This window comes from Rutidosis leptorrhynchoides, chromosome 6 (genome assembly GCF_046630445.1).
Source record: "Rutidosis leptorrhynchoides isolate AG116_Rl617_1_P2 chromosome 6, CSIRO_AGI_Rlap_v1, whole genome shotgun sequence".
Classification (NCBI taxonomy): domain Eukaryota; kingdom Viridiplantae; phylum Streptophyta; class Magnoliopsida; order Asterales; family Asteraceae; genus Rutidosis; species Rutidosis leptorrhynchoides.
The window spans coordinates 394,410,747-394,430,684 of record NC_092338.1 but is presented as its reverse complement, the minus strand read 5'-3'; the positions used below and the strand labels follow the sequence as shown (position 1 = coordinate 394,430,684).

The following is a 19,938-nucleotide window of genomic DNA, read 5'->3' as shown; positions in this document are numbered from 1 at the left end:
GCCGCCAGCAATTCCATAAGCCAATGGCAAAATTCCATTATTGCCATCCATCGCAACAGCAACTAAATTTGTACCCAAATATCCTGCCTTCAAATGCGTTCCATCGACGATGATTATCGGGCGACAATGTTGAACAAATGATCGAACCTGCAGGAATGAACAATGTTAAAACAAATATTTTTTAATAGATACGCAAGGACGCAAACAAATGGTAATAGTGATACTTACAACTACGCCAAGGGAATAATAACACATCAGAAATCTATTTTCTTTGTCTGTGATCAAATTCGTTACGCTTCCGGGGTTGTGAATCTTAATGTTATATAGGTAAATAGGAAGCATTTGGTACGACTCTTCACTACTCCCACGAAGCATCTGTAATGTATGACATTTGGCCCTCAATGCTTGATTGCAAGATATACTGACACCGAATCGGTTGCCTATATCTGCACGTATATCGTTTGCTTTATATTCCCGGTTTGCAGATTTGAATGAATCCACAAGCATACTACCCAACACCTTTTTGGTTGCATGTTTATTGTTTCCCATAATTAGTGTGCGTGAGCATGTGTGTACGTCATGCGGTTTCTTTACCATAAAGTTTTCAGTGAATCGTATTCTGTAAGCACTACATTTCCACTCACAGTTTGGCAACACACATTTAGCGATGTACCGAGATTTTTCTGACTTTACAGGCTTTATTTGGAAGTTTTCTTCAAGACATTTTGTAAAAAGGGTGTTTATAAACTCTTCTTTGTTTAGGAAAGTTTGACGAACTTTTATTAAATCTGACACCCTATACGTGGTTGGTATTTCAGTCGTATGTTCGCGCTCTTCCTCATGCTGACTCAAAAGAGTTGGCATATTCCAGAACGGATCTTGCTTTTCTTCTTCATATTGGAATTCTGCGTCTCCGTCTTTTCCTCCATCTGAATCACTATCTTCGACCAGAGGTACCTCAAACGGGTGGTTTAATTCTTTAATTTTACATACGTTTTCAAGACCATAGTTATGCAAATCAAACTCTTATGTGTTTCGAAGTGGCAATTCAGGTTCTTCCACTTCGAAATTGTTACTTGCGAGGTTTTCTTCGGTATCATGTTGTAGTAACAATTGTTGTGGTTGGTGTTTTGGTGGTTTTGGTTTTTTGGTGTTTTGGAGGTTTCTTGGTTTTGTTGTAGTAGTGGCTGGTTTGTCGAGTTTTTGTTTCTGGATTTCGTTGTGGCTGATGCATTATTACTCTATCGACAATATAAATATCAATAGGAGCATTTACAATTACATATTGTAAAAACTCTTGAAAGTCTTCATCGTCATCAGTAATATCAAAAACATGATTATTAAAAACATATCTCATTGAAACAGCTGAATTGGGTGGGAATTCAATCTTTTTAAGAACATTTTTTAACAATATTCTCCGATTCATTGGTTTTACGGGCGCAATTGGGAGTCTTAACCGAATTCTAAAACAATCTCGTGGCATATATATGGGTATGTTGTTAATGTACTCAAAATAACCCCCACAACATATATTAACAACAAATTTATCATCATTAACACAATTCATAATGACAAAAAATAGTGAAAAAATAGTTAAAATAGTACCTTAACGTGGGTATAAGCTCTGCATTGAAAACTTTTGAAATTGTTATGAGACTGTGATTTCAAAGTCTCATGATCAATCTAAATATAGGGACAAAATGTTATCCGTAAAAATCTAGGATATCAGACGAAATCTTATCCACAAAATCGTATTTCTGATCAGATAAGGTCGCAAGCTCGCAAGGCGCAAGGACGCAAGCTTGCGCCTTGCGAGGGCAAGACGCAAGTCTTCTTGCGTCTTGCGAGGGCAACCTGACAAATTTTTTTTTTTTTTGGCTCCAGCGCAAGACTTTGTTTGGGAATGGGCATTTTGGCTATAATCCCTAACTATTAACTTTAACTATGTAAGTTGTCTACATCATTCTAGAATTTGAGTAAGAAATTTTTGTTGTTGTGTTTACATAAGTGGCCGGTAAAACGTTTAGTTGTCACTTTAGTCTGATTAAACCAAAAGTTATTTATGGTCTTGCTCAAGTTGTTTTGTACTTGTGCACAATTATGTTTCACAGGTGGCTAATTATTATTTTTTTTTTGTTCAACTGTCTCCTCCTCTATATATGTAGCCTAGTTTACATTATTCTTCCTTCATATATAAAACACATTGTTTGCAGGTCTTAATATTCCAAGTTCTTTTAAATCATATCTATGGGGTGCCTACATATCCTCACTTTTCTTTCTGTGAGTATATATACTTAATTTGATTCACTTTGTAAATATATGTACAATTAAGCATGCAAATGTGTCAATAAATAATAGTAGCTACCTTGTACTATATGTATCATATATGCATGTAAACAGCTAAACTGTTAAACGACTAAGATTAACCCTGTCGAGACTAGCTACTCAGGGGAGGAGTAGTTTTACTTAGATGTAAGTGGCCTAATCGAGTTAACCCGTGATCGTTTCTAACTCTGTAGGGAGGTTTTCCCGGATTCGTTCACGGACCTCTACCCAGGAACACTGCCCGAATGGATGTGTTCCAGGTACCGTCGATCGGGTTCGAGTTTCAGCCCGAACGTGTGTGATACGTGCAAATGATGAGGGTCGTTGAAATAAATAATCTACTGATGCCAAAAAATCTTCATTCAAAAAAAAATATATAAGCATGTGCATTATTTTATTATTGATCATAATGTTTATGTTTATTTTTGTTATTTTCAGTTGGCAGTTGTTGTGAGCCATGCAGCTGTGTCTCCAGAAACATACTGGAAATCTGTGTTGCCGAATACTCCCATGCCCAAAGCAGTCAGTGATCTTCTACCTAATGGTTAGTTGCCAAAAACATTCATTCAATTTAGTCAAAATTAAAATAAAAAAAAAAAATGGTTTATATAATCGATGTCAGAACTTGAACCCGATCTGAGACTAGACGAAACTAATGAAAGGGAGTAACACTAAAAAACACCTTATTTTTTAGTTATTTTTTTTAGTGTACAAAGTTTTTTTTTTAATCGAACTAGGGCGGATATTGATACCCATCTAATTTAGCTTGTGTGTCTTGTTGGACATATAACTTACTGTTCAGTGATAATAATTATCATTAACATACCAGTTGAATAGCTACAAATGTCCGTGTGTGTATATATATATATATAATCAGAAAATCAGTTTTACTGATAATTATGTTTCTTTTTCATTATTATCTTTCCCGAATGAACAGATAAGAGCACGGATATCCATGTTGGTGTTGGCAAAGGCGGTACATCAGTTCATGCTCCTGGTACGAATGTTGGTATTGGTGGAAAAGGTGGCGTATCGATCCATGCCCCTGGCACGAACGTTGGCATTGGTAAAGGCGGTGTATCTGTTAACGCCCCTGGCACCAATGTTGGTGTTGGCAAAGGTGGTTCTATTCACACCCCTATCACCACCAACATTGGTATTAGCAACGATGTATCCGTGAATGCCCCTGGGACCCACGTAACTGTTGGAAAAGGTGGTGTATCGGTTAATGCCCCTGGCACAAACGTCGGTGTTGGAAAGGGCGGTGTATCTGTTCACGCCCCTGGCACCACCAACGTTGGTGTTAACAAAGATGTATCAGTTCATACCCCCGGGACCCATGTTGGTGTTGGCAACGGTGGTGTATCTGTTCATGCCCCCGGCACCAATGTTGGTGTGGGCAAAGGTGGTACTGGTGTGACCGTTCATGCACCACAACCAAAACCGAAAGGGGATTGTACAAAGGTCACTGTTGGCAAAAAGGGCGTTGTTGTCCGTTGTCATCACAAGCAAAAGCCCGTACACGTAAAGGTGGACCCGTTTTTGTACAAGTACGCTGCTACCGATGATCAACTCAAAGACGATCCAAACGTTGCACTTTTCTTCTTAGAAAAAGAGATTCGTCACGGTAACTCAATGAACTTGCATTTTACAAAAGTCACCAGTCAAAAGTCAACGTTCTTACCTCGTGAAGTTGCTGACAAGATACCCTTTTCATCAAAGAAGCTTCCGGAACTATATACTCGTTTCTCCATCGAACCTGACACAATTGAATCCGAATCGATGAAGAAAACAATCAAGGAATGTGAAGATAAGGACATTGAAGGTGAGAAGAAGTTTTGTGCTACTTCATTAGAGGCCATGGTTGATTTCAGTACATTTGAGTTGGGTAAAAACGTTAAGGCGGTCTCAACAGAAGTCAACTCTATAAAACGTACGTCGTTACAAAAGTACACCATCGAAGGAGCGAAGAAATTGGATTCAAATCAAGTAGTGGTTTGCCACAAACAAAAGTACCCATACGCGGTTTTCTATTGTCACAAGACCACCACAACCAAAGCTTATGCAGTGTCTTTGGTTGGTGAAGACGCGACAAAAGTTAAAGCGGTTGCAGTGTGTCATACAGACACTGCAAAATGGAACCCTAAACATTTAGCGTTTAGGGTTCTAAATGTCAAACCAGGGACTACTCCAGTTTGTCATTTCTTGCCGGAAGACCATGTGGTTTGGGTCCCTAACTATTAGAAATGTCTAGTAAATATATATTTTATATTTATATATAATAATATTATCATAAAAAGAGTATAATGGTGTGATTTATATTAGGGGTTGTGATGTATATTACAGATGCCATGGATGTACTGTACACTATTGTAATGAGATTGTATATGATCATATATGTTACATATGCTGATAGTAGTCTGTTATATCTTATAAGAGTTTATTGTATGATCAATTGATTTTATGACTCCTTTTACTTAAAGCCTTAATATTAGAAATATTTCATAATTATATCGTAACATGAGGATGTTACATGTTAAATGTTTATCACCCACAAAAGCTTAATTCTACGTTTATCTGCTGCAGTAGTATTAATCTGGAAAGAAATTAAAAGTTAGTAGAAGATATATGCATATTGGCATATTGCATATGGTGGACGTCATTATTTGATTGGTTTATGTAATTGTATCGTGTAACCCATAAAACTTGTAACGCAACAATGATAAGGACAAGAATCAAATGATTGGTGTGAGTCAGCATAAGTCTGTTGGACAGTATTAAGAAAGTCTGATTCTTGATTTTAAAAGATTATTATATTTAAAAATGTAGCAAAGATTATTGATGTATTAATTCATGTTAATGCGTTTAACTTTATTAGTGAAAATTGATGGTAAACAACGTGGAGTTGGCGTAGTGGCCATAGGGGAGGACGAGGTTATAGGTTCGACTTTCACTCGCTGCAAAATTTCTCTTCTTGTCGTTACCCGCTCATTTCATGGGCATCGAAAGTTGCGAACGTCTTGCCGTTCGGGCTTCACCTGAGGGAGTTTTAGCACACTCTGTTGAATAATAGAAACCCCGTCGGTAATATGCTTTATTCATCAACTATTTATAGGATTACATAGAAACCCTAAACCTAATTTAACCTAATGGACCGAGCCCACTAGGCAATCGGGTTGAGCTACACATATAATAATGTACCGTCTAACACTCCCCCGGAGTCCGAGCGGCGAAATCGTGAAAGCTCGAGACTGGAAGAAAACACTAAACATAAAAAGAATAAATAAAAACACAATTTTCTCTCTAATTTATTTTATCGAATTGATTGATATCGCTGATTGGTTGTTAGACGGTTTCCTCCTGAGGGGCGGTAGGATTGGCATGATTCGCACCAAGAAAATGATCGAGTCAATATCGCGTTCGACAACCCGTCAGTGACTCCTAACCGCAGTTTAAAAATGATGGTAAAATGTCTAGTACACAGATACAAATTTAACTACAGCAAGATACATCTTTACCAAAGTAAAAATAAGACTCCTAAAATAAAATAAACATTAAATTAAGAGTAAATTATATTTTGAGTCATGGGGTTGTCGATATATTACGTTTTCAGTTTACTAGAAACAAGAAAGTTATTATGCGGATTAGTCCCATGACCCGGTTTTTGTTTCATCTGGTTAAACAATATTAACTCTCATTAGAGCCAGAGACCTGCGATGGGGGAAAAAAACTCGGGCCGAAGGACTATACCCGAACAATAATGATCGATTGACTGAGAATGTAATATAAGGACAACTGCGAGGACTGAATTGTAATTTACTCTATTAATTAATGACTATGGAAAGTTATGTCATTAGCATAATGATTCATGAAACTGTAGTAGCTGAATACCATACAAGTTTTACGAAGGAAATAAAGAAGCTTACGCGAAACAATGACATTCTGATTTGATAGCAAAAAGAAGAATTCGAGTACAGTTGTCCAAATTCGTCTCTCGTACAGAGCTTTCCTATCAAGTTTCAAATACAGAACTGCTAGAAGCCCTCCAATGTTTACATTTTTTTCCTCTCTATTATACAACAAAATTTCTCAAATCGCGCCAATAATATGGCATATAAATATTCAAAAAAATGAAAATTTTACATGAGATTCTGATTGGCTGGAGGGGTATATGAATGTGGTGTGAATGATATTACTTACAAACAAGGCTCGTTGCAATAACCATCTGATAGCGATTTAAGCGTTGATTCTTTGTATTTAACCAGGGACTAGTAGAGGTTCTAAAGATCCCCATGTTCTTCCACACTTGAGCTTCACAATCAATGGAACTGAAACAAATTAATGTCAACTACATCAGTCAAAAGAGTTATGTACTTCATCAAGTGCAAAACAAGTTTCGGACAACGCATTTTAAATTCTTGAAGCTCGATAATTCCTAGTTAAATTCTTGAAGAAATTGAGTTGAACACGTTGGGTAACATGTCAAATGACTAATATTTTGTTACGGCTAAGGTTGGGTTGGCGAAACCCTAAACACTTCCTATAATAATTCAATATTTATTTTCAAAATACTAATAATAATCTATATTTTTCTATAAACGATTTCTTATGTTCTATGATTTAGAACTACACTTTCCATGGCATTCAACCTGTTTGACCCTTTCCAAATTGTGTTGATCAATGTGTTTGACTTTGACCCATTAGAAATACAAATAAAACCCAAATTGACCCATTCAGTAAAAAATGGGTCAAATTGTCTGTCATTAGCCACCAAAAAACAAATAAAAATCAGGAAACACAGTAATTCAAATAACCCACCGAGAAGGGAAGCAGCGTTTTCCATACTCATTTTAAGCAATAATCCAGCTTCATTCACAACTGACGGATCAGCTTCAAGTATTAACTCATCATGCACCTGAGAAGAATATCGTCAGATATCACGCAAATTCGTTGATGTTAAAAGTTACGTCGCAATCTCTTTATCCGCCGAATAAAGAGAGGGATGACTTTCTCTACTTTTGAGATCACTCTGGGTGGAGAAAGGACTTGTTTTTTATTCTCGGGTACGGGAAGGATTGTCTACATCTCACCTCCCCCATACACCACTCAGGTGTTATTGGGTTTTGTTGTTGTTGTTGTTGTAAAAGTTACGTCGCATTATAATGAAGAACAGATGAAAAAATAATAATATCAATCATAGAATCTGACCTGTAAAATGATTCTACAACGACCCTTAAGCATATAGAATCTTTCTGCAAACTGAGAACTAGACGCCGACTTCTCAACGCCTTCACTAATTACAGAATGTATAGTTATCATTGCAACTTTGATTATATCCGCTGCAGATCCCTACAAAAAAAAAAAAAAAAACATCCATGTCAACCGATAATAGCGAAATTAAAATTTCAATTAACAGCAAAAGATATTACAATAATGTACCTGACAAATGGAATTCACAGCTTGTCTCTGAGCTTTCGACTTTTCTTCTGTATTTCCAAATTTTATTTTCGCCAAAAATCGTTTCCTTCCCATTAGGGTTTCCACATAACTGCACAACAACACCAATATACGTTGAAATAGAAATCCAATCGTAAAAAAAATTAAAAACAAAAAAAAAACACCTAGCACTATTCAGTTATCATATACACAATGGCTAGAAGTGTGTAAGATTATCATTTTCGCAGAGGTGGCAAATTTGATCCATTTACTTGTGACTGGTGAGCAACGAACTGGGTTATGTTTTCTAAACCAGGGGTCAACTGAGTCAAATGGGTAAGTCGGTAGAGGTGTATTGATTAGAAATAAAACCCCCGAAATCATTTTATTCAATAAAATACAGTCATTAAGAATGGACATCAGGTATTCTGGTTCGGTCTGTGGCCCGATTTGGCCACTAGAAAACACGATCTAACCACATGTTTCCACCACTAATTAAGGTTTCAAAAATCGCTACTCGGGGAGTACTTGGCCGAGAGTAATCAGCAACTCGAGGAGTACTCAAATGTTGACCAAGTTTGACTTTGAGAAATCATGACCGGGTTTTGACCGATTGTCCCATCAATCGAGAGTTCTGGCCTAGTTTTGACCAACTTTTCGAATAATCCCAAGTTTTACTGAGTACTCGCCGAGTAATTCCGAGTTCAGCAACCCTACCACTAATCATGACGATGTACTTGCTTTTCTTATATTCTATGCACAACTCAGACAGTAAATTATCTCACCCTTTCTGACGGCATACTGCCACAGCTTCTTTAAGCCAGGAAGAAACGCCAGGAAACGACCTTTTAAAGCTCTGAATTTTATCATTAGCTTCATCTGGACTGCATTCCAGTTGGTCTGCTAGGGAATTTGGTCCCATACCATATAAAATGCCATAAACCAGTCTTTTGGTTTGCTCTCGTTCTTTAGGGTCCACTAAAGACTCTGCTTTGTTGGTCCATTTTGCAGTAATCATGTTGAACACATCACCGAGAGGCTTTGTTAGGAGCTCAATTAGAGACGGGTCTTTAGAGAAATGAGCCATTAGTCTCAATTCTATCTGCGAATAATCTGCAGTCACCAGTAACCAGTTTTCCTGCACCAATATTATATATTACAACAGAGACGAAACAACTGGTATCATTTAGATGTTACTTTTGAGTAGAAATGGCCATTTGCTGATGAACAAGCTGTTTGGTTTTTGTGATATCACGAATGATCAAACAGTTAAAATAAAATAAAGATAGCTGAGAATAGAATCATCTTTGATGCATAAAAATTAACTGACTTCATTTAAGAAGTTAGCCAAGTATATTCGTATATAATATCTGACACAATAAGTAGACGCGCAGAAAAGGACACAAGTTTTCATCTGGTTAATTAACAAGACCCACCACCCTGCCCTACCCACCCGTTTGGCCGTTTCTAATTTTAGGTGACAACCAAATATGTGGAAACACCATATGAAATTAAGGAATAAACCCTGACCTGAGTAGCAATGAAGAAATCACGAGGATTTACTTTGTAATGGTCTGTGCCTGAATCAGCATCCTCTTTTTCATCACGATTTATTGTGAACTCGACCATATGCTCGACACACTGAGATAGCAGACAACAAAATTTTGGCTGATGAATAACCAATATGAAACAATATTATATGGGTGACAAACTTTACCCAATTACTTATACGTGAATGGGCCTATATCTATATTAATGGGCAGAAACATGAAGACATACCTGAAGATTAGGGTCCTCCATGGATAACCGTCCTGTTGCTGTTGAAGTTTGGAGCCAATGTCCATGAAGCGTATATCTTTGAGTCCTCATCGATAATTTCGAAAGTGAACATATTGAACCCAACGTACTGTTCAAGAGCTTAGCCAATGTACGGTGCTCTTTTATAACAGAAATTATAGGATGTTCAAGCCTGAAATAAGCAGTCATTTCAGCATCATGTTTCAAATTAAGTTTCATACATTTATATGTCACTCCGTATAATTCTTACAAAATCTACCTTAGCAATTCTAAACAATGTTTATCAGTACTGGGGTGATTTTTCCCTTTATAACCTTCGGGAATTGGCAGTTTTAACCGTGTATAAAGTACATCTGCTATATCGGCTGCTGTATATAAAGAAAATCGAGTGCCTGCTAGTCTGTAAGCTTCCTTTTCAAGATATCTTAGTTTTTTACCCAAAGCGTAACGTGATTGAATGCAACCATCCATGTCAACACCAATTCCGGTAAGTTCCATGTCAGCAAGAACGTTTACCTGTAATAACAGATTAGCAATGTATAAGAAAGGGGAAAAACGCTTCCGTTATAATAGACCAATCATGTTCTGCCACTTGTCAAATCCTTACCAGTGGCATCTCGGTAGTTACTAGTGGTTCGTGAAGGTTCTCAGATGTTAGCAACTTCCAGAGAACAGATGATAAAGCTCGTAACTGAGCGACACGTCTACAGCAACCGTTATGTGCAGCTCTTCGCATCTGATTTTTCCACCGACCTTTCTGGTTTGCAGCTGCTGCCACCTCACTAGATAATCTTTTCTTGACTTCCTGTATAGTTAAATACAACGTTTAGAATTGCATAATAAAAAAATCATCAAAGATCCTTAAAGACGAAGTATAGAGTTATGACATTTGACCTGAACAGAAACAATTGACCCGTTTGACCCTTAAAGATGAAGTATAGATTTCTTTAGATTATTTTTACATAAGCAAAATTAACTTTAAATAGATTTTAGGCAACTTTCAACCTGTTTGACCCTTCGACTTCTGCTAAAATAATTCAGTTGACTCGTCTGAGATAAAAATACAATCCAAATCAACCCATTTCTAAGTAAATGGGTTAAATGTAAAAACTGTAACCTGTTAGATCACCGCCTAACAATATACCATATAGAAATACCTTTTCCAAATTAGGGTTCGAACTTCTCTCTTCATCAGGCCAAAGAATCCAAGTTACGACACACAAGTCAACGACATCTTGAAGATGAATAGGAGAGAACATATAGAAACTATTTTCAATGAGCTCCACACAGATAGTTTTTACGGGAGAAATCGTGCCACCAAATCTCTGAACAGAAACAGCGGGATATTTTAACACCTGATTCTGAATCTTCAAATTCCACCCAAATTTTCTGACTTGACTTTTTCCCATTATTGAACTAACTCGAAGCCACCTCTGTTTTGCCATCTTAAAATTATTACCAATCGGGCTTTTGATTCTTTTACTGTCGGAACTATATAAATCCTTGGGGATACTGATATAGTAAACAGGAGAGTCTTCCCAACACACTGCAATGCCATGTAATTCGAAAGGGGCAGTTGTGTTAAATTCAGACCGTTTATTGAAATGAATATCGAAAAAGAACTCGTGCGTGCGGTCCCACATATCCAAGAACGAATCGAATCCACCAGGAGTGTTGACTGCATTCATGGGACCCTTATCAGAGTTCCTTTCCTTATTACCGACACATATATTATCATTTGCATGCACTTTTTGTGGTGAATTTACACTAACGTTCTTTCCTTTCGAACCGTCAACTGTTGCCACCGAGTTGTTGGCATTTGAGTTACTTAATCTGGTATCATCTGAGTTTTCTTCAGCTGATTTTTCATCTTTCAGTCCCTCAGTTTCTGATTTTTTATCTTTTTGGTCCATATAAACAAAGCTACTGGTGGTATCTTCACGTGATGATGTAACTACTTCTTTCTTAGTGACATTCGCAGAAGTTGTTGGTAATTTGGGAAGAGAAAACTGAGGAACTTCAACTCCAAGAGCTTTAAAAGCCGAAAAAGCAGCAGCTCGTGCTTCTTCAGCTTTCTCAAGAACAATTTTGCGGGCCCCGTTCATAATCTTTTTGGCCACTCCCAACTGAATACGTTTTTGTGCCGTGTTTTCTGATTCACAGAAACATATATTACATAACTTAATGGCAGAAGTATATCAAAGTATCCCTCATGAACTTATTAAAACGGTAGTTTAATCCAGGTAGTGGGACGCTAACTATAGCAATATGCAAAATACATTTCGTGTGACTAGTGAGTTTTGACTCTTTAACTAACTAAATCCATTTGACCATTACCCTTCAGTTCAAATTTATGATATGAACCACTTGACATAAAGAATCATAGAAATCGTCCAATTCATAATTGACAGGTAAAACTGCCAATCTTGCATAGATAACTCATCAATAGCAAATATATTACCTTGTGCATCCCATGATGATGATTCAAATATTGCTTTGGCAATTTCATGTATGGATGCTTCAGCAATTGCTTGGGGAGTACGCAAGCCAGCTTTATAAAGGGCCCTAGCTCGAGCACCCTACAAAACGCAATCATAATCAACATAAGATTCACATAACTTGATCTGAATAATACCTCACGGGCCAAATTAAAAACAAACCTTGATATATGGAATGGTGGTAAGCTCAGCAATCTCTGCTCTTACACCAAACGAGACACGGTTTTGAAACTTGGCAACCAAGCTCTCGAGATCATGCCAGCCGAGCCTTTCACAAAACACCGACACCATCGATGCAAACCGTCCAGCATTTTCTTGCAAGGATTGAACCATTCCACGAGCCACCTTGAAAGCTTCACAAACCTCTGCCACTGGTACTTCCTTCATTCAAATATAGCATCAAGTCAAGCAAAAGTGAATGGCTGATTTGGGTTATGTTTCATTATTAATGGGTCAAACAAGTAAAATATACAAAACAATATACATCTTGCTAAATAAATTTATTCGAAAGTAAATTAATATTGAGATAATCTCCATCTATAATCGTATCTTACAGGAGTTATTTACGACAAAAAATACCAGAGTTTCCCTTTATGACCCAAACCCATTTTTCTGTTCTGGGTAGGACCCAACTCAACCTCATTTGACCAGAGTCTCCCTTTATGACCCAACCCTTTGTGGATGATTACAGAACTAGAGAGTGCGAAAAGAGAAAATTAAATGGTCCATTCAGATATTGAGTACAAAATTACCAACCTGCACAAGTCTGGACAAGATGAGTGCAACATAGAATCTTTTACACACCCGAAGCATTTGCTCATCTGTCAGCGTGCCATTGGTTGACACACCAAGCCCTTTTAACTCGTGTCTAGATCTTTCTGAAGTGCGAATTGGAGCTCCATGAGCCATACGCATTAAAAAAGGCTCTCGCACACCAACACGATTCCCAACTGACTATAATGCACATATATATAGATCTCATAATATGGAACCATCAAAAACATAAAAATTAGAAACTAAAATCAATGAGTTGATAAATTACCTGATCAAGAGCAGGCAATTGCATGAACCTTTCATAATATAGTTCCCAATCTGGCTCAACGTCAACATTAGTTGGTGTTACTAAGTACACTAAGTGCAAGTCTGACGCAAGCACAAATCCTTCTCTTGCCCTTGAAAGATCATCTAGTACAATCTAGAATCAAATAAAAATAAAATGCTGCTCAATGACCTCTTTTTATGTATGAATGAGTAAATTCAGTCATTTATAGCTACAACTAAAAATAGATTGGGTAAAGAACAGCAGGAGTGGTTAGATTTACACTTACACAATGATTATGTGATATTGGATGGTCAAGATCAAAATGAAACACATTAACAGGCTGTAGTTCGAATGTGCTTTCTCTGTTTAATGTAGAAATAACGATTTAAAGAGTTGTTTGTATGTAAAACTCTTACTCCGTATTATTTAAGATCTAATAGACAACTTGACTAAAAAGGTAAGTCCCTGTGAAACAACTAACAAGCCAACAAGCTAATTGGATAATTTTATTTTATTTTCTTATAACCATCAGTTTATAGCAACTCAAGACAAAACTGATTACTAGACGTGAACATCAGAACGATAACAATTTTAACTATTTCTGCTTATTCAAAAAGATAATAATCAAATAAATCGGCCCAAAAACCACACCCAATTAATAAGAAAAGGTCAAGATACTTACAAGAGACTCCTCAGGGCAAAGAGAGCTTCCGAAACAAGCACGGCCTAAAGGCGTAGTACTATATAACTTGGTATCTTCACTCCATTCAAGAAACTTCCTATGGCACAACCACATCAAAGACTCTTTTGCTGATTTTACTACGTCTTCAAAAGGTTGTGTTGAATTGAGAAGAGTGCATCGAACGTATCGATGAATATCGTTAGCAGTTTGAACAATACCACCGGCAATGACTTCTAAGATAGCATGGGTCATCCCGTTCTTATCGTCTGACAAACAAGAATACAACGGTGGACAGCTGTCACCAATGAGTGCCATTATTCTTTTCACTTCTTCGGGCTTACATATTAACACCTGAGTTCACAAAGACGCATAAGTTTTATGATATATTTAGTCTAGATAAAAACATGATTTAAAAGCCCCAGCGAAGATATACGTACACTCTCTCCCTTTGTATCAATTCCAGTTCGACCAGCACGCCCAGACATCTGTCGGTATCTTGTCCCGTCCAAAAAATCCCGACCAATTCGAGGTTGGCGGAAGATAACTCTCCTTGCAGGTAGATTCACTCCAGCCGCTAAAGTGGATGTAGCAGTTAAGACACGTACTAGACCTTTACGATAGCAGTTTTCAACAATTTCTCTTTCTTCAACCTAAGTAACAAAAGGGAAGATCTCAAAAACTTAAATATATCAACTGACAAAACATGAAATTGACAATAACTGAATGAAAAGATAAGGGATCTTTTGGTTGATTATTCGCATAATGTTTTATAAGAAATAAAATCTGTCAAAGAAATTACACTTTGTCAAGCATTAGGTTTCGTCGTCAGGGGATATTATCAAGGTTGAAAAAATCGCTACCCGGGAAGTACTCGGAAACTCGAGGAGTAGTCGGATGTTGACCAGGTTTGACTTTGACAGAATTTGACCGAGTTTTGATCGGTTTTCCAAGTAATTCCGAGTTTTGACCGATTTTCAGAGTGATCCCGAGTTTGACTGAGTTTGACCAAGACTTTATGGGTATGTGAATATTGAAGGTGATAGAATACATACCGTTAGACCAGCATGGTGATAGGCAACACCTGAGGGAAGAGCTTCGGCTAGTACGGGATCTAATCCCGCAGGAGACTTCTGCAATGCATCAATGGCGGAAGTAATATCGGGATAATCGTTTTCACCATTATCAGTTTTGGCAGAAAACTTCTTCAAGTATTTTGCAACATGCTTCGCAGTTGATTCACATCCTTTACGACTAGAGCAAAATATTAACACTGAATGGCCCTCTTGCACAACCTAATACAACATAAAAATGTTCTTTCAGTATATTCAAAGATAAACATTCAGCTTTAAAAAATAATAATAATTATAATAATAATAATAATAATAATATAGATATAGACGTCAAATATTGCACCTCATTGCATAACTCTATGATATGATCAGGATCTTTACCGCCAAGATCAGCTCTTTTTGGTATAGTCCTTATAAGTTCCATCTTTTTGTTATATATTGTGTTACCAACTTTAATGTATTCCTCAAGTGGGACAGGACGAAAATCTGTCTGGTATAATGCTGCCTGAAAAATATTAAATTTAAATTAGTAACAACGTAGGAGTTAACAAAATGCATACACGAACTGTTGTATCACAGCTTACTTGAAGCCAGTCAGCAACTGCACCAACATTAGGTAAAGTCGCACTCATTCCAACAATTTGGAGACCTTGAGTGGGGTCCGTTTTCCCGCTGCTTGTTCCGGAACTTTCTCCACTAGAAAATTCCACCCTGCCTTCACCGGCTCCGTATCGAAGCTTTGTCAACATAAGTTCCAATAGATATCCCCTGTGCTGATCTCCAACCTGGCCACAAAAAAATAATCCGGATCATGGTAAAAGGTGGATGTGGCAAAATGGGTAGGTCGTCTGAATTAACTAACAGCTCAAAATCGGATAGTCGAGTTGGGTGGTGTATATATCATTGAAGTAAGTGTCATTTATGACTATAAATTGACACTTTCCATTTTTAGCCGTGTTTCTTATTATCTGTTTCTCTTGTTGTGTATAAAAAATCCAACCAGAAGAGCCCCATTTATAGGTAAATGGTTCACAACTGCCACCTCAGCAAAAACAATGTACTGCATGGTTCAAAGATATACGAAAGTTAGATTACCATGTGAAGTTCGTCAATTACGATGATCCCAACTTCTGACAAGCGTCCCTCTTCTAGCAATCTATTGAGTAGAGAGTTTGCCTTCTCGATTGTGCAAACAGCTACAGAAGTATCTTTAGGAAGTGTTCCGCCACCTTGGCTACCATAATAACTACGAACATGCTTGTCAATTGGTTCCAATAGGGCTTCAAGATGTTCTGCCTGCAACACTTAAGAGACAGATAATGAAGCATTAAAATAAGTAAATACTCACAATAAATAAAAGCAGAAGTAAAGCAATAGTTGCACCTTCTCTACACAGATTGATACGTAGGGAAGAACAAGAAGTGCCACTTTTCGTGTCGATAAAACTCGGCGTAACATCAAGATTTCTGCAACAAAACTTTTCCCAGCACTATGGCAGAAAAAAGTAACCAATCATCATCTTTGTTAAATAGAAGATATCGATTTTGACCCATTTTAATTATGATTACAGATTAACATGAAGTGGGTCAAATAGGATGTGTCAAGCGGGTTAGATGTCATCCAATGAGTTTTTGATGCCTAGACCTCCGACATCATTTCCTAAGATAACTAGATAAATATTGAAGTTCTGTAATCCTATTTAGTGTGCTAATTAAATAAAGCAAGTTACATAAGTGGATCAACAATATTAGATTTAACCATTTAAACTAATTACCCAATCATTTACTTGTGACTCTCTGGTCAACGAAAGTACCTTGTTGATGCACAGTACACGAGGTTCCTTTTTTGTAACACCCCCTCCACCTGAAGGCAGTCCACCTGGACAATGACAATTAGATTTGAATTAAAATCAAAAACAACAAATTATATAGTCTGAATATTAACTGTGGCCTAAAAAAGTACCTGCCAAGGATAAAGCTTTGATATCCCCCGTCTCTTATACACATTGCATAATTCAGAAGGGAGCCAAGTGCTAATATCTAAACGATCATTGAAAGGCACAGAACTTGATGGAGTATTTTCTACACTGTTAAAATCATTTAAACTAGTACTTTTAAATTCTGTCCCTGGTGTACTACCAGATGTCCTAGTCTCGTGAATTTGATTTGATACATCTGTTCTCCTTTTAGCAATTACACAACTCGAAGTTGTATCTTGCAATTTAGACAAAGGTTGAACTTGGTTACAAGGAGTGCTCAAATTATTTACAATGCAATGAGTTGGCGCATCCACAACCATATTTTTTCCTTCACAAGAAAAATCAAAATGCTTCACGGGTAATGGTGATACTTCTTTGTGTTCGGAATCACTGTTTAACCCTGAAGATGCCACGTCAGCATCCATATTACCGTTCAAGTTGTTTTTGCCACCAGCTAGAAACAGATTATTTCCTTTGGACATACCATCAGCCACCTCGATTGCCTCTTTCCAGAACGTGTCTCCTGGTGAAAATATGGAACTTCCACGCATTGACTGAGGAGTTTCTTCAGCTCCAACTTTGACTGCCTGTGGGCCCCGTGTATCGCATAATGCCATGTCAGCATCTTCGGTGAAAGTTCTATTGCATTTCCTTAAGCCCAATTGATGCTCCTCCGCATGGGGCTGGTTTCCAGAACTATTTAATCGTCTCTTCTTAACCGATTCATCTTCTATATCTATCACTGATGGAGTACCCGGTCTTTTATTTGTGTTAACGTTTGTAGTTGGAAGTTCACTGTATCGGTAAAAGAAATTTAAGGTTAAACTGTTAAAGCTAACCAACAAAACAGATCAACTCAACGAAAAGCAACATGTGAAAGCATGTGGCAGGCTTTTTTGACCTAGTAATGAGTCAATTCAGGTTATGACTTATCTCTAAAAAGGGTCAAATGGGTACAAATACCAAAGTCAACAACATAGCTGGTAAGGAAATAGGTGAAATGGGTCAAATGGCACCCAAAGTGTATATTATTGCATAAACCCTCTCAAATCATTTTTGCCAAAAAAGAATATAGTAACAGTAATCATACTTTACACACTGCTGACCTATAATTCTAGAAGCATTAGTGTTTTGGGTCAACCCAAACATAACCGACGTGACGCCACCATTTTGACTTAAAGTCCTGAGCCAGTTATTTAACCACCTCATTTAAACCCCTTACATATGTATATTACTTTCAAAACTACTTGCAGCAGTCATTTTTAAGTCATTAATGAAAAATAAAGAGTATGAATGCCCCATAAATAAGTTACTTACCTACAATAAAATGACAAAAAATTATTTGCAAACTGTTGCAGTTCCGAATTCTCGACACCATGCACCGAATTAGAAGGGATACAGTGAAGATTGTCTTCATTTCTTACAGACGATTCAATCTCTGATGTCAGATTTCTTCTTACTTGATCTTGTCTATCATATGGCCCAGAAACTGTATGACATTTTTCATTTGGTGAAGGAACTAAAAAGCTTGACAAAGAACCCTTAGCACTAGGAGACACTTCAACTGAACGTTTTGCATCTGGTACAACTTTCCCTGATTTTGTAAGAGGTGATACAAACTTATTTTTTTTCTTCGAAGAGAAAAACTGCACAAGGCAATAATGTAACAAAGTCAGATAGGTTTGTTCTTCCATTTTCTAGTTCTAATATACCAATATAGCCGTGTAAAATGAAATCAAAAGACAAAAATGTTAACTAGCGTGGTTTCTGATCATACTAATATAAAACTATATAAAACCAGTAAATAAATAAATAGATGTTGCATATGCAGATTGGTAAGATTGTTATGTTTCTTCTGTTCTATTGATGTGAGGATTCATTTTGACCCAACAAATATCGAAACCCGAAAAATGCTTCAGACAAAAAGCTTAAAGTAAAACCATCGTTAATAGGACATATAAGTCAAAGTGTCAAACCATAATTGCTAAAACATACTCGGGACCAAGTCAAATCGGTAAAAACTACAGTTTCAACGTAGCATTGTCATCCAAATGTAACTAGAAATAACTGCCAATGACACCCAACTGCCCAAGCAAGTAACACTTCACAACCAAATGACCCACCCATTGTTGTATCTATGACTTCAGCCATATTTGAATTAAATGGTAAATCATATGGAGTACGAAATTATTAGGGTTTGGGAATTGGAAACAACGACTTGTCTAGAAAACAGACTTTTGTATCATTTAATTTAGTTACCAAACCACCGCAAGCTACTATCTTTAACAGTTTTATACTCCGTAATAAACATATTTTGATATTCATATAAAAAGATGCTGAATTTCAATTGAATCGATTCCCACTCAGAAGAACACATAGTCGTGAAAACTTTCGGTTTTATAGTTTGGAAAAACCCTAAATATTCATCCTCACAGGAACCCTAATTCGCGTATATATAACCCCTATATATACATATATAGATATAGATTCGTAGTTGATATACAAAATTAGGGAAAATAAATGAAGACGGACCTGATCAACGCGAGAGCGTGATGGAGCATCTGACGACATTCTGTGAAGATATGATTTCAGTCGATTGGAGCCCTAGTTAGTTCATTTAAGCCCTCGTCTGAGTGTTCAAAGGATTTGAACTTGATTGAAGACCGCCAAGACTAATATTTTGTACTCCGAAAATTGCAGTGCTGTTTTAGGGGGGGGGGGGGGGGGGGGGGGGGGGGCGGGGGCACAGTACCTTTTCTTTTGCGCTGTATTATAGAGTTTTTATTTTTATTATTTATTTATTTTCAGCCGAAAATAATGGAAAATAAAACTGTTTTACTATTCTTTTTAAACCGTTCAAATATAGGCGGATAGTGTTTTTAACAAAAACAAAATGTACTATTCTTCCTAATTATCTACAATCATCTCATTACTGTTTAAAATAAAAATTCGAGAATCACTATTATTTTTTAATCCATATGTTTTATTTCCTTTCCATTAAAAAAAAAATCTCGAAAATGCAGCGTTATGGAATTCAGTAACTATAGCCTCCAGTCCGTAGTTAAGATGCATAAATATATAAGTTATACATAGCGGTTACGTTTGATTTT

General features: G+C 37.0%; 2 protein-coding genes across 2 annotated transcripts; one reads left to right on the top strand and one right to left on the bottom strand.

Annotated features, from left to right (window-relative positions):
• The first annotated feature begins 2,064 nt into the window (after positions 1 to 2,064).
• Positions 2,065 to 4,758, top strand: LOC139852967 (BURP domain protein RD22-like). Its single transcript, XM_071842315.1, has 4 exons — positions 2,065 to 2,111; positions 2,214 to 2,280; positions 2,764 to 2,869; positions 3,263 to 4,758. The coding sequence occupies exons 2-4, from the start codon at positions 2,248 to 2,250 to the stop codon at positions 4,567 to 4,569; spliced, it is 1,446 nt and encodes a 481-aa protein (XP_071698416.1). The 5' UTR covers positions 2,065 to 2,111; positions 2,214 to 2,247; the 3' UTR covers positions 4,570 to 4,758.
• A 1,509-nt stretch (positions 4,759 to 6,267) lies between these two features.
• LOC139855982 (helicase and polymerase-containing protein TEBICHI) lies at positions 6,268 to 19,490 on the bottom strand. Its single transcript, XM_071845216.1, has 25 exons — positions 19,361 to 19,490; positions 18,146 to 18,474; positions 16,813 to 17,623; positions 16,664 to 16,728; positions 16,234 to 16,339; positions 15,946 to 16,146; positions 15,435 to 15,635; positions 15,194 to 15,355; positions 14,833 to 15,072; positions 14,218 to 14,430; positions 13,781 to 14,131; positions 13,099 to 13,251; positions 12,813 to 13,010; positions 12,219 to 12,437; positions 12,020 to 12,137; positions 10,716 to 11,710; positions 10,166 to 10,363; positions 9,818 to 10,074; positions 9,541 to 9,730; positions 9,292 to 9,402; positions 8,547 to 8,899; positions 7,765 to 7,873; positions 7,534 to 7,674; positions 7,144 to 7,240; positions 6,268 to 6,653 (listed from the first exon to the last, which is right to left on the bottom strand). The coding sequence occupies exons 1-25, from the start codon at positions 19,397 to 19,399 to the stop codon at positions 6,583 to 6,585; spliced, it is 5,928 nt and encodes a 1,975-aa protein (XP_071701317.1). The 5' UTR covers positions 19,400 to 19,490; the 3' UTR covers positions 6,268 to 6,582.
• Between the last annotated feature and the right edge of the window lie 448 nt (positions 19,491 to 19,938).

Excerpts from the sequence above, each read along its gene's own strand:
- LOC139855982 (XM_071845216.1), bottom strand. The coding sequence starts at position 19,399 with ATGTCGTCAGATGCTCCATCACGCTCTCGCGTTGATCAG. Across the intron at positions 15,356-15,434 it reads CAGTTGCTGACTGGCTTCAA|GCAGCATTATACCAGACAGA; the intron begins GTAAGCTGTGAT and ends AATATTTTTCAG. Across the intron at positions 14,431-14,832 it reads ATCACCATGCTGGTCTAACG|GTTGAAGAAAGAGAAATTGT; the intron begins GTATGTATTCTA and ends TTTGTTACTTAG.
- LOC139852967 (XM_071842315.1), top strand. The coding sequence starts at position 2,248 with ATGGGGTGCCTACATATCCTCACTTTTCTTTCT. Across the intron at positions 2,281-2,763 it reads ATATCCTCACTTTTCTTTCT|TTGGCAGTTGTTGTGAGCCA; the intron begins GTGAGTATATAT and ends TGTTATTTTCAG. Across the intron at positions 2,870-3,262 it reads CAGTGATCTTCTACCTAATG|ATAAGAGCACGGATATCCAT; the intron begins GTTAGTTGCCAA and ends CCGAATGAACAG.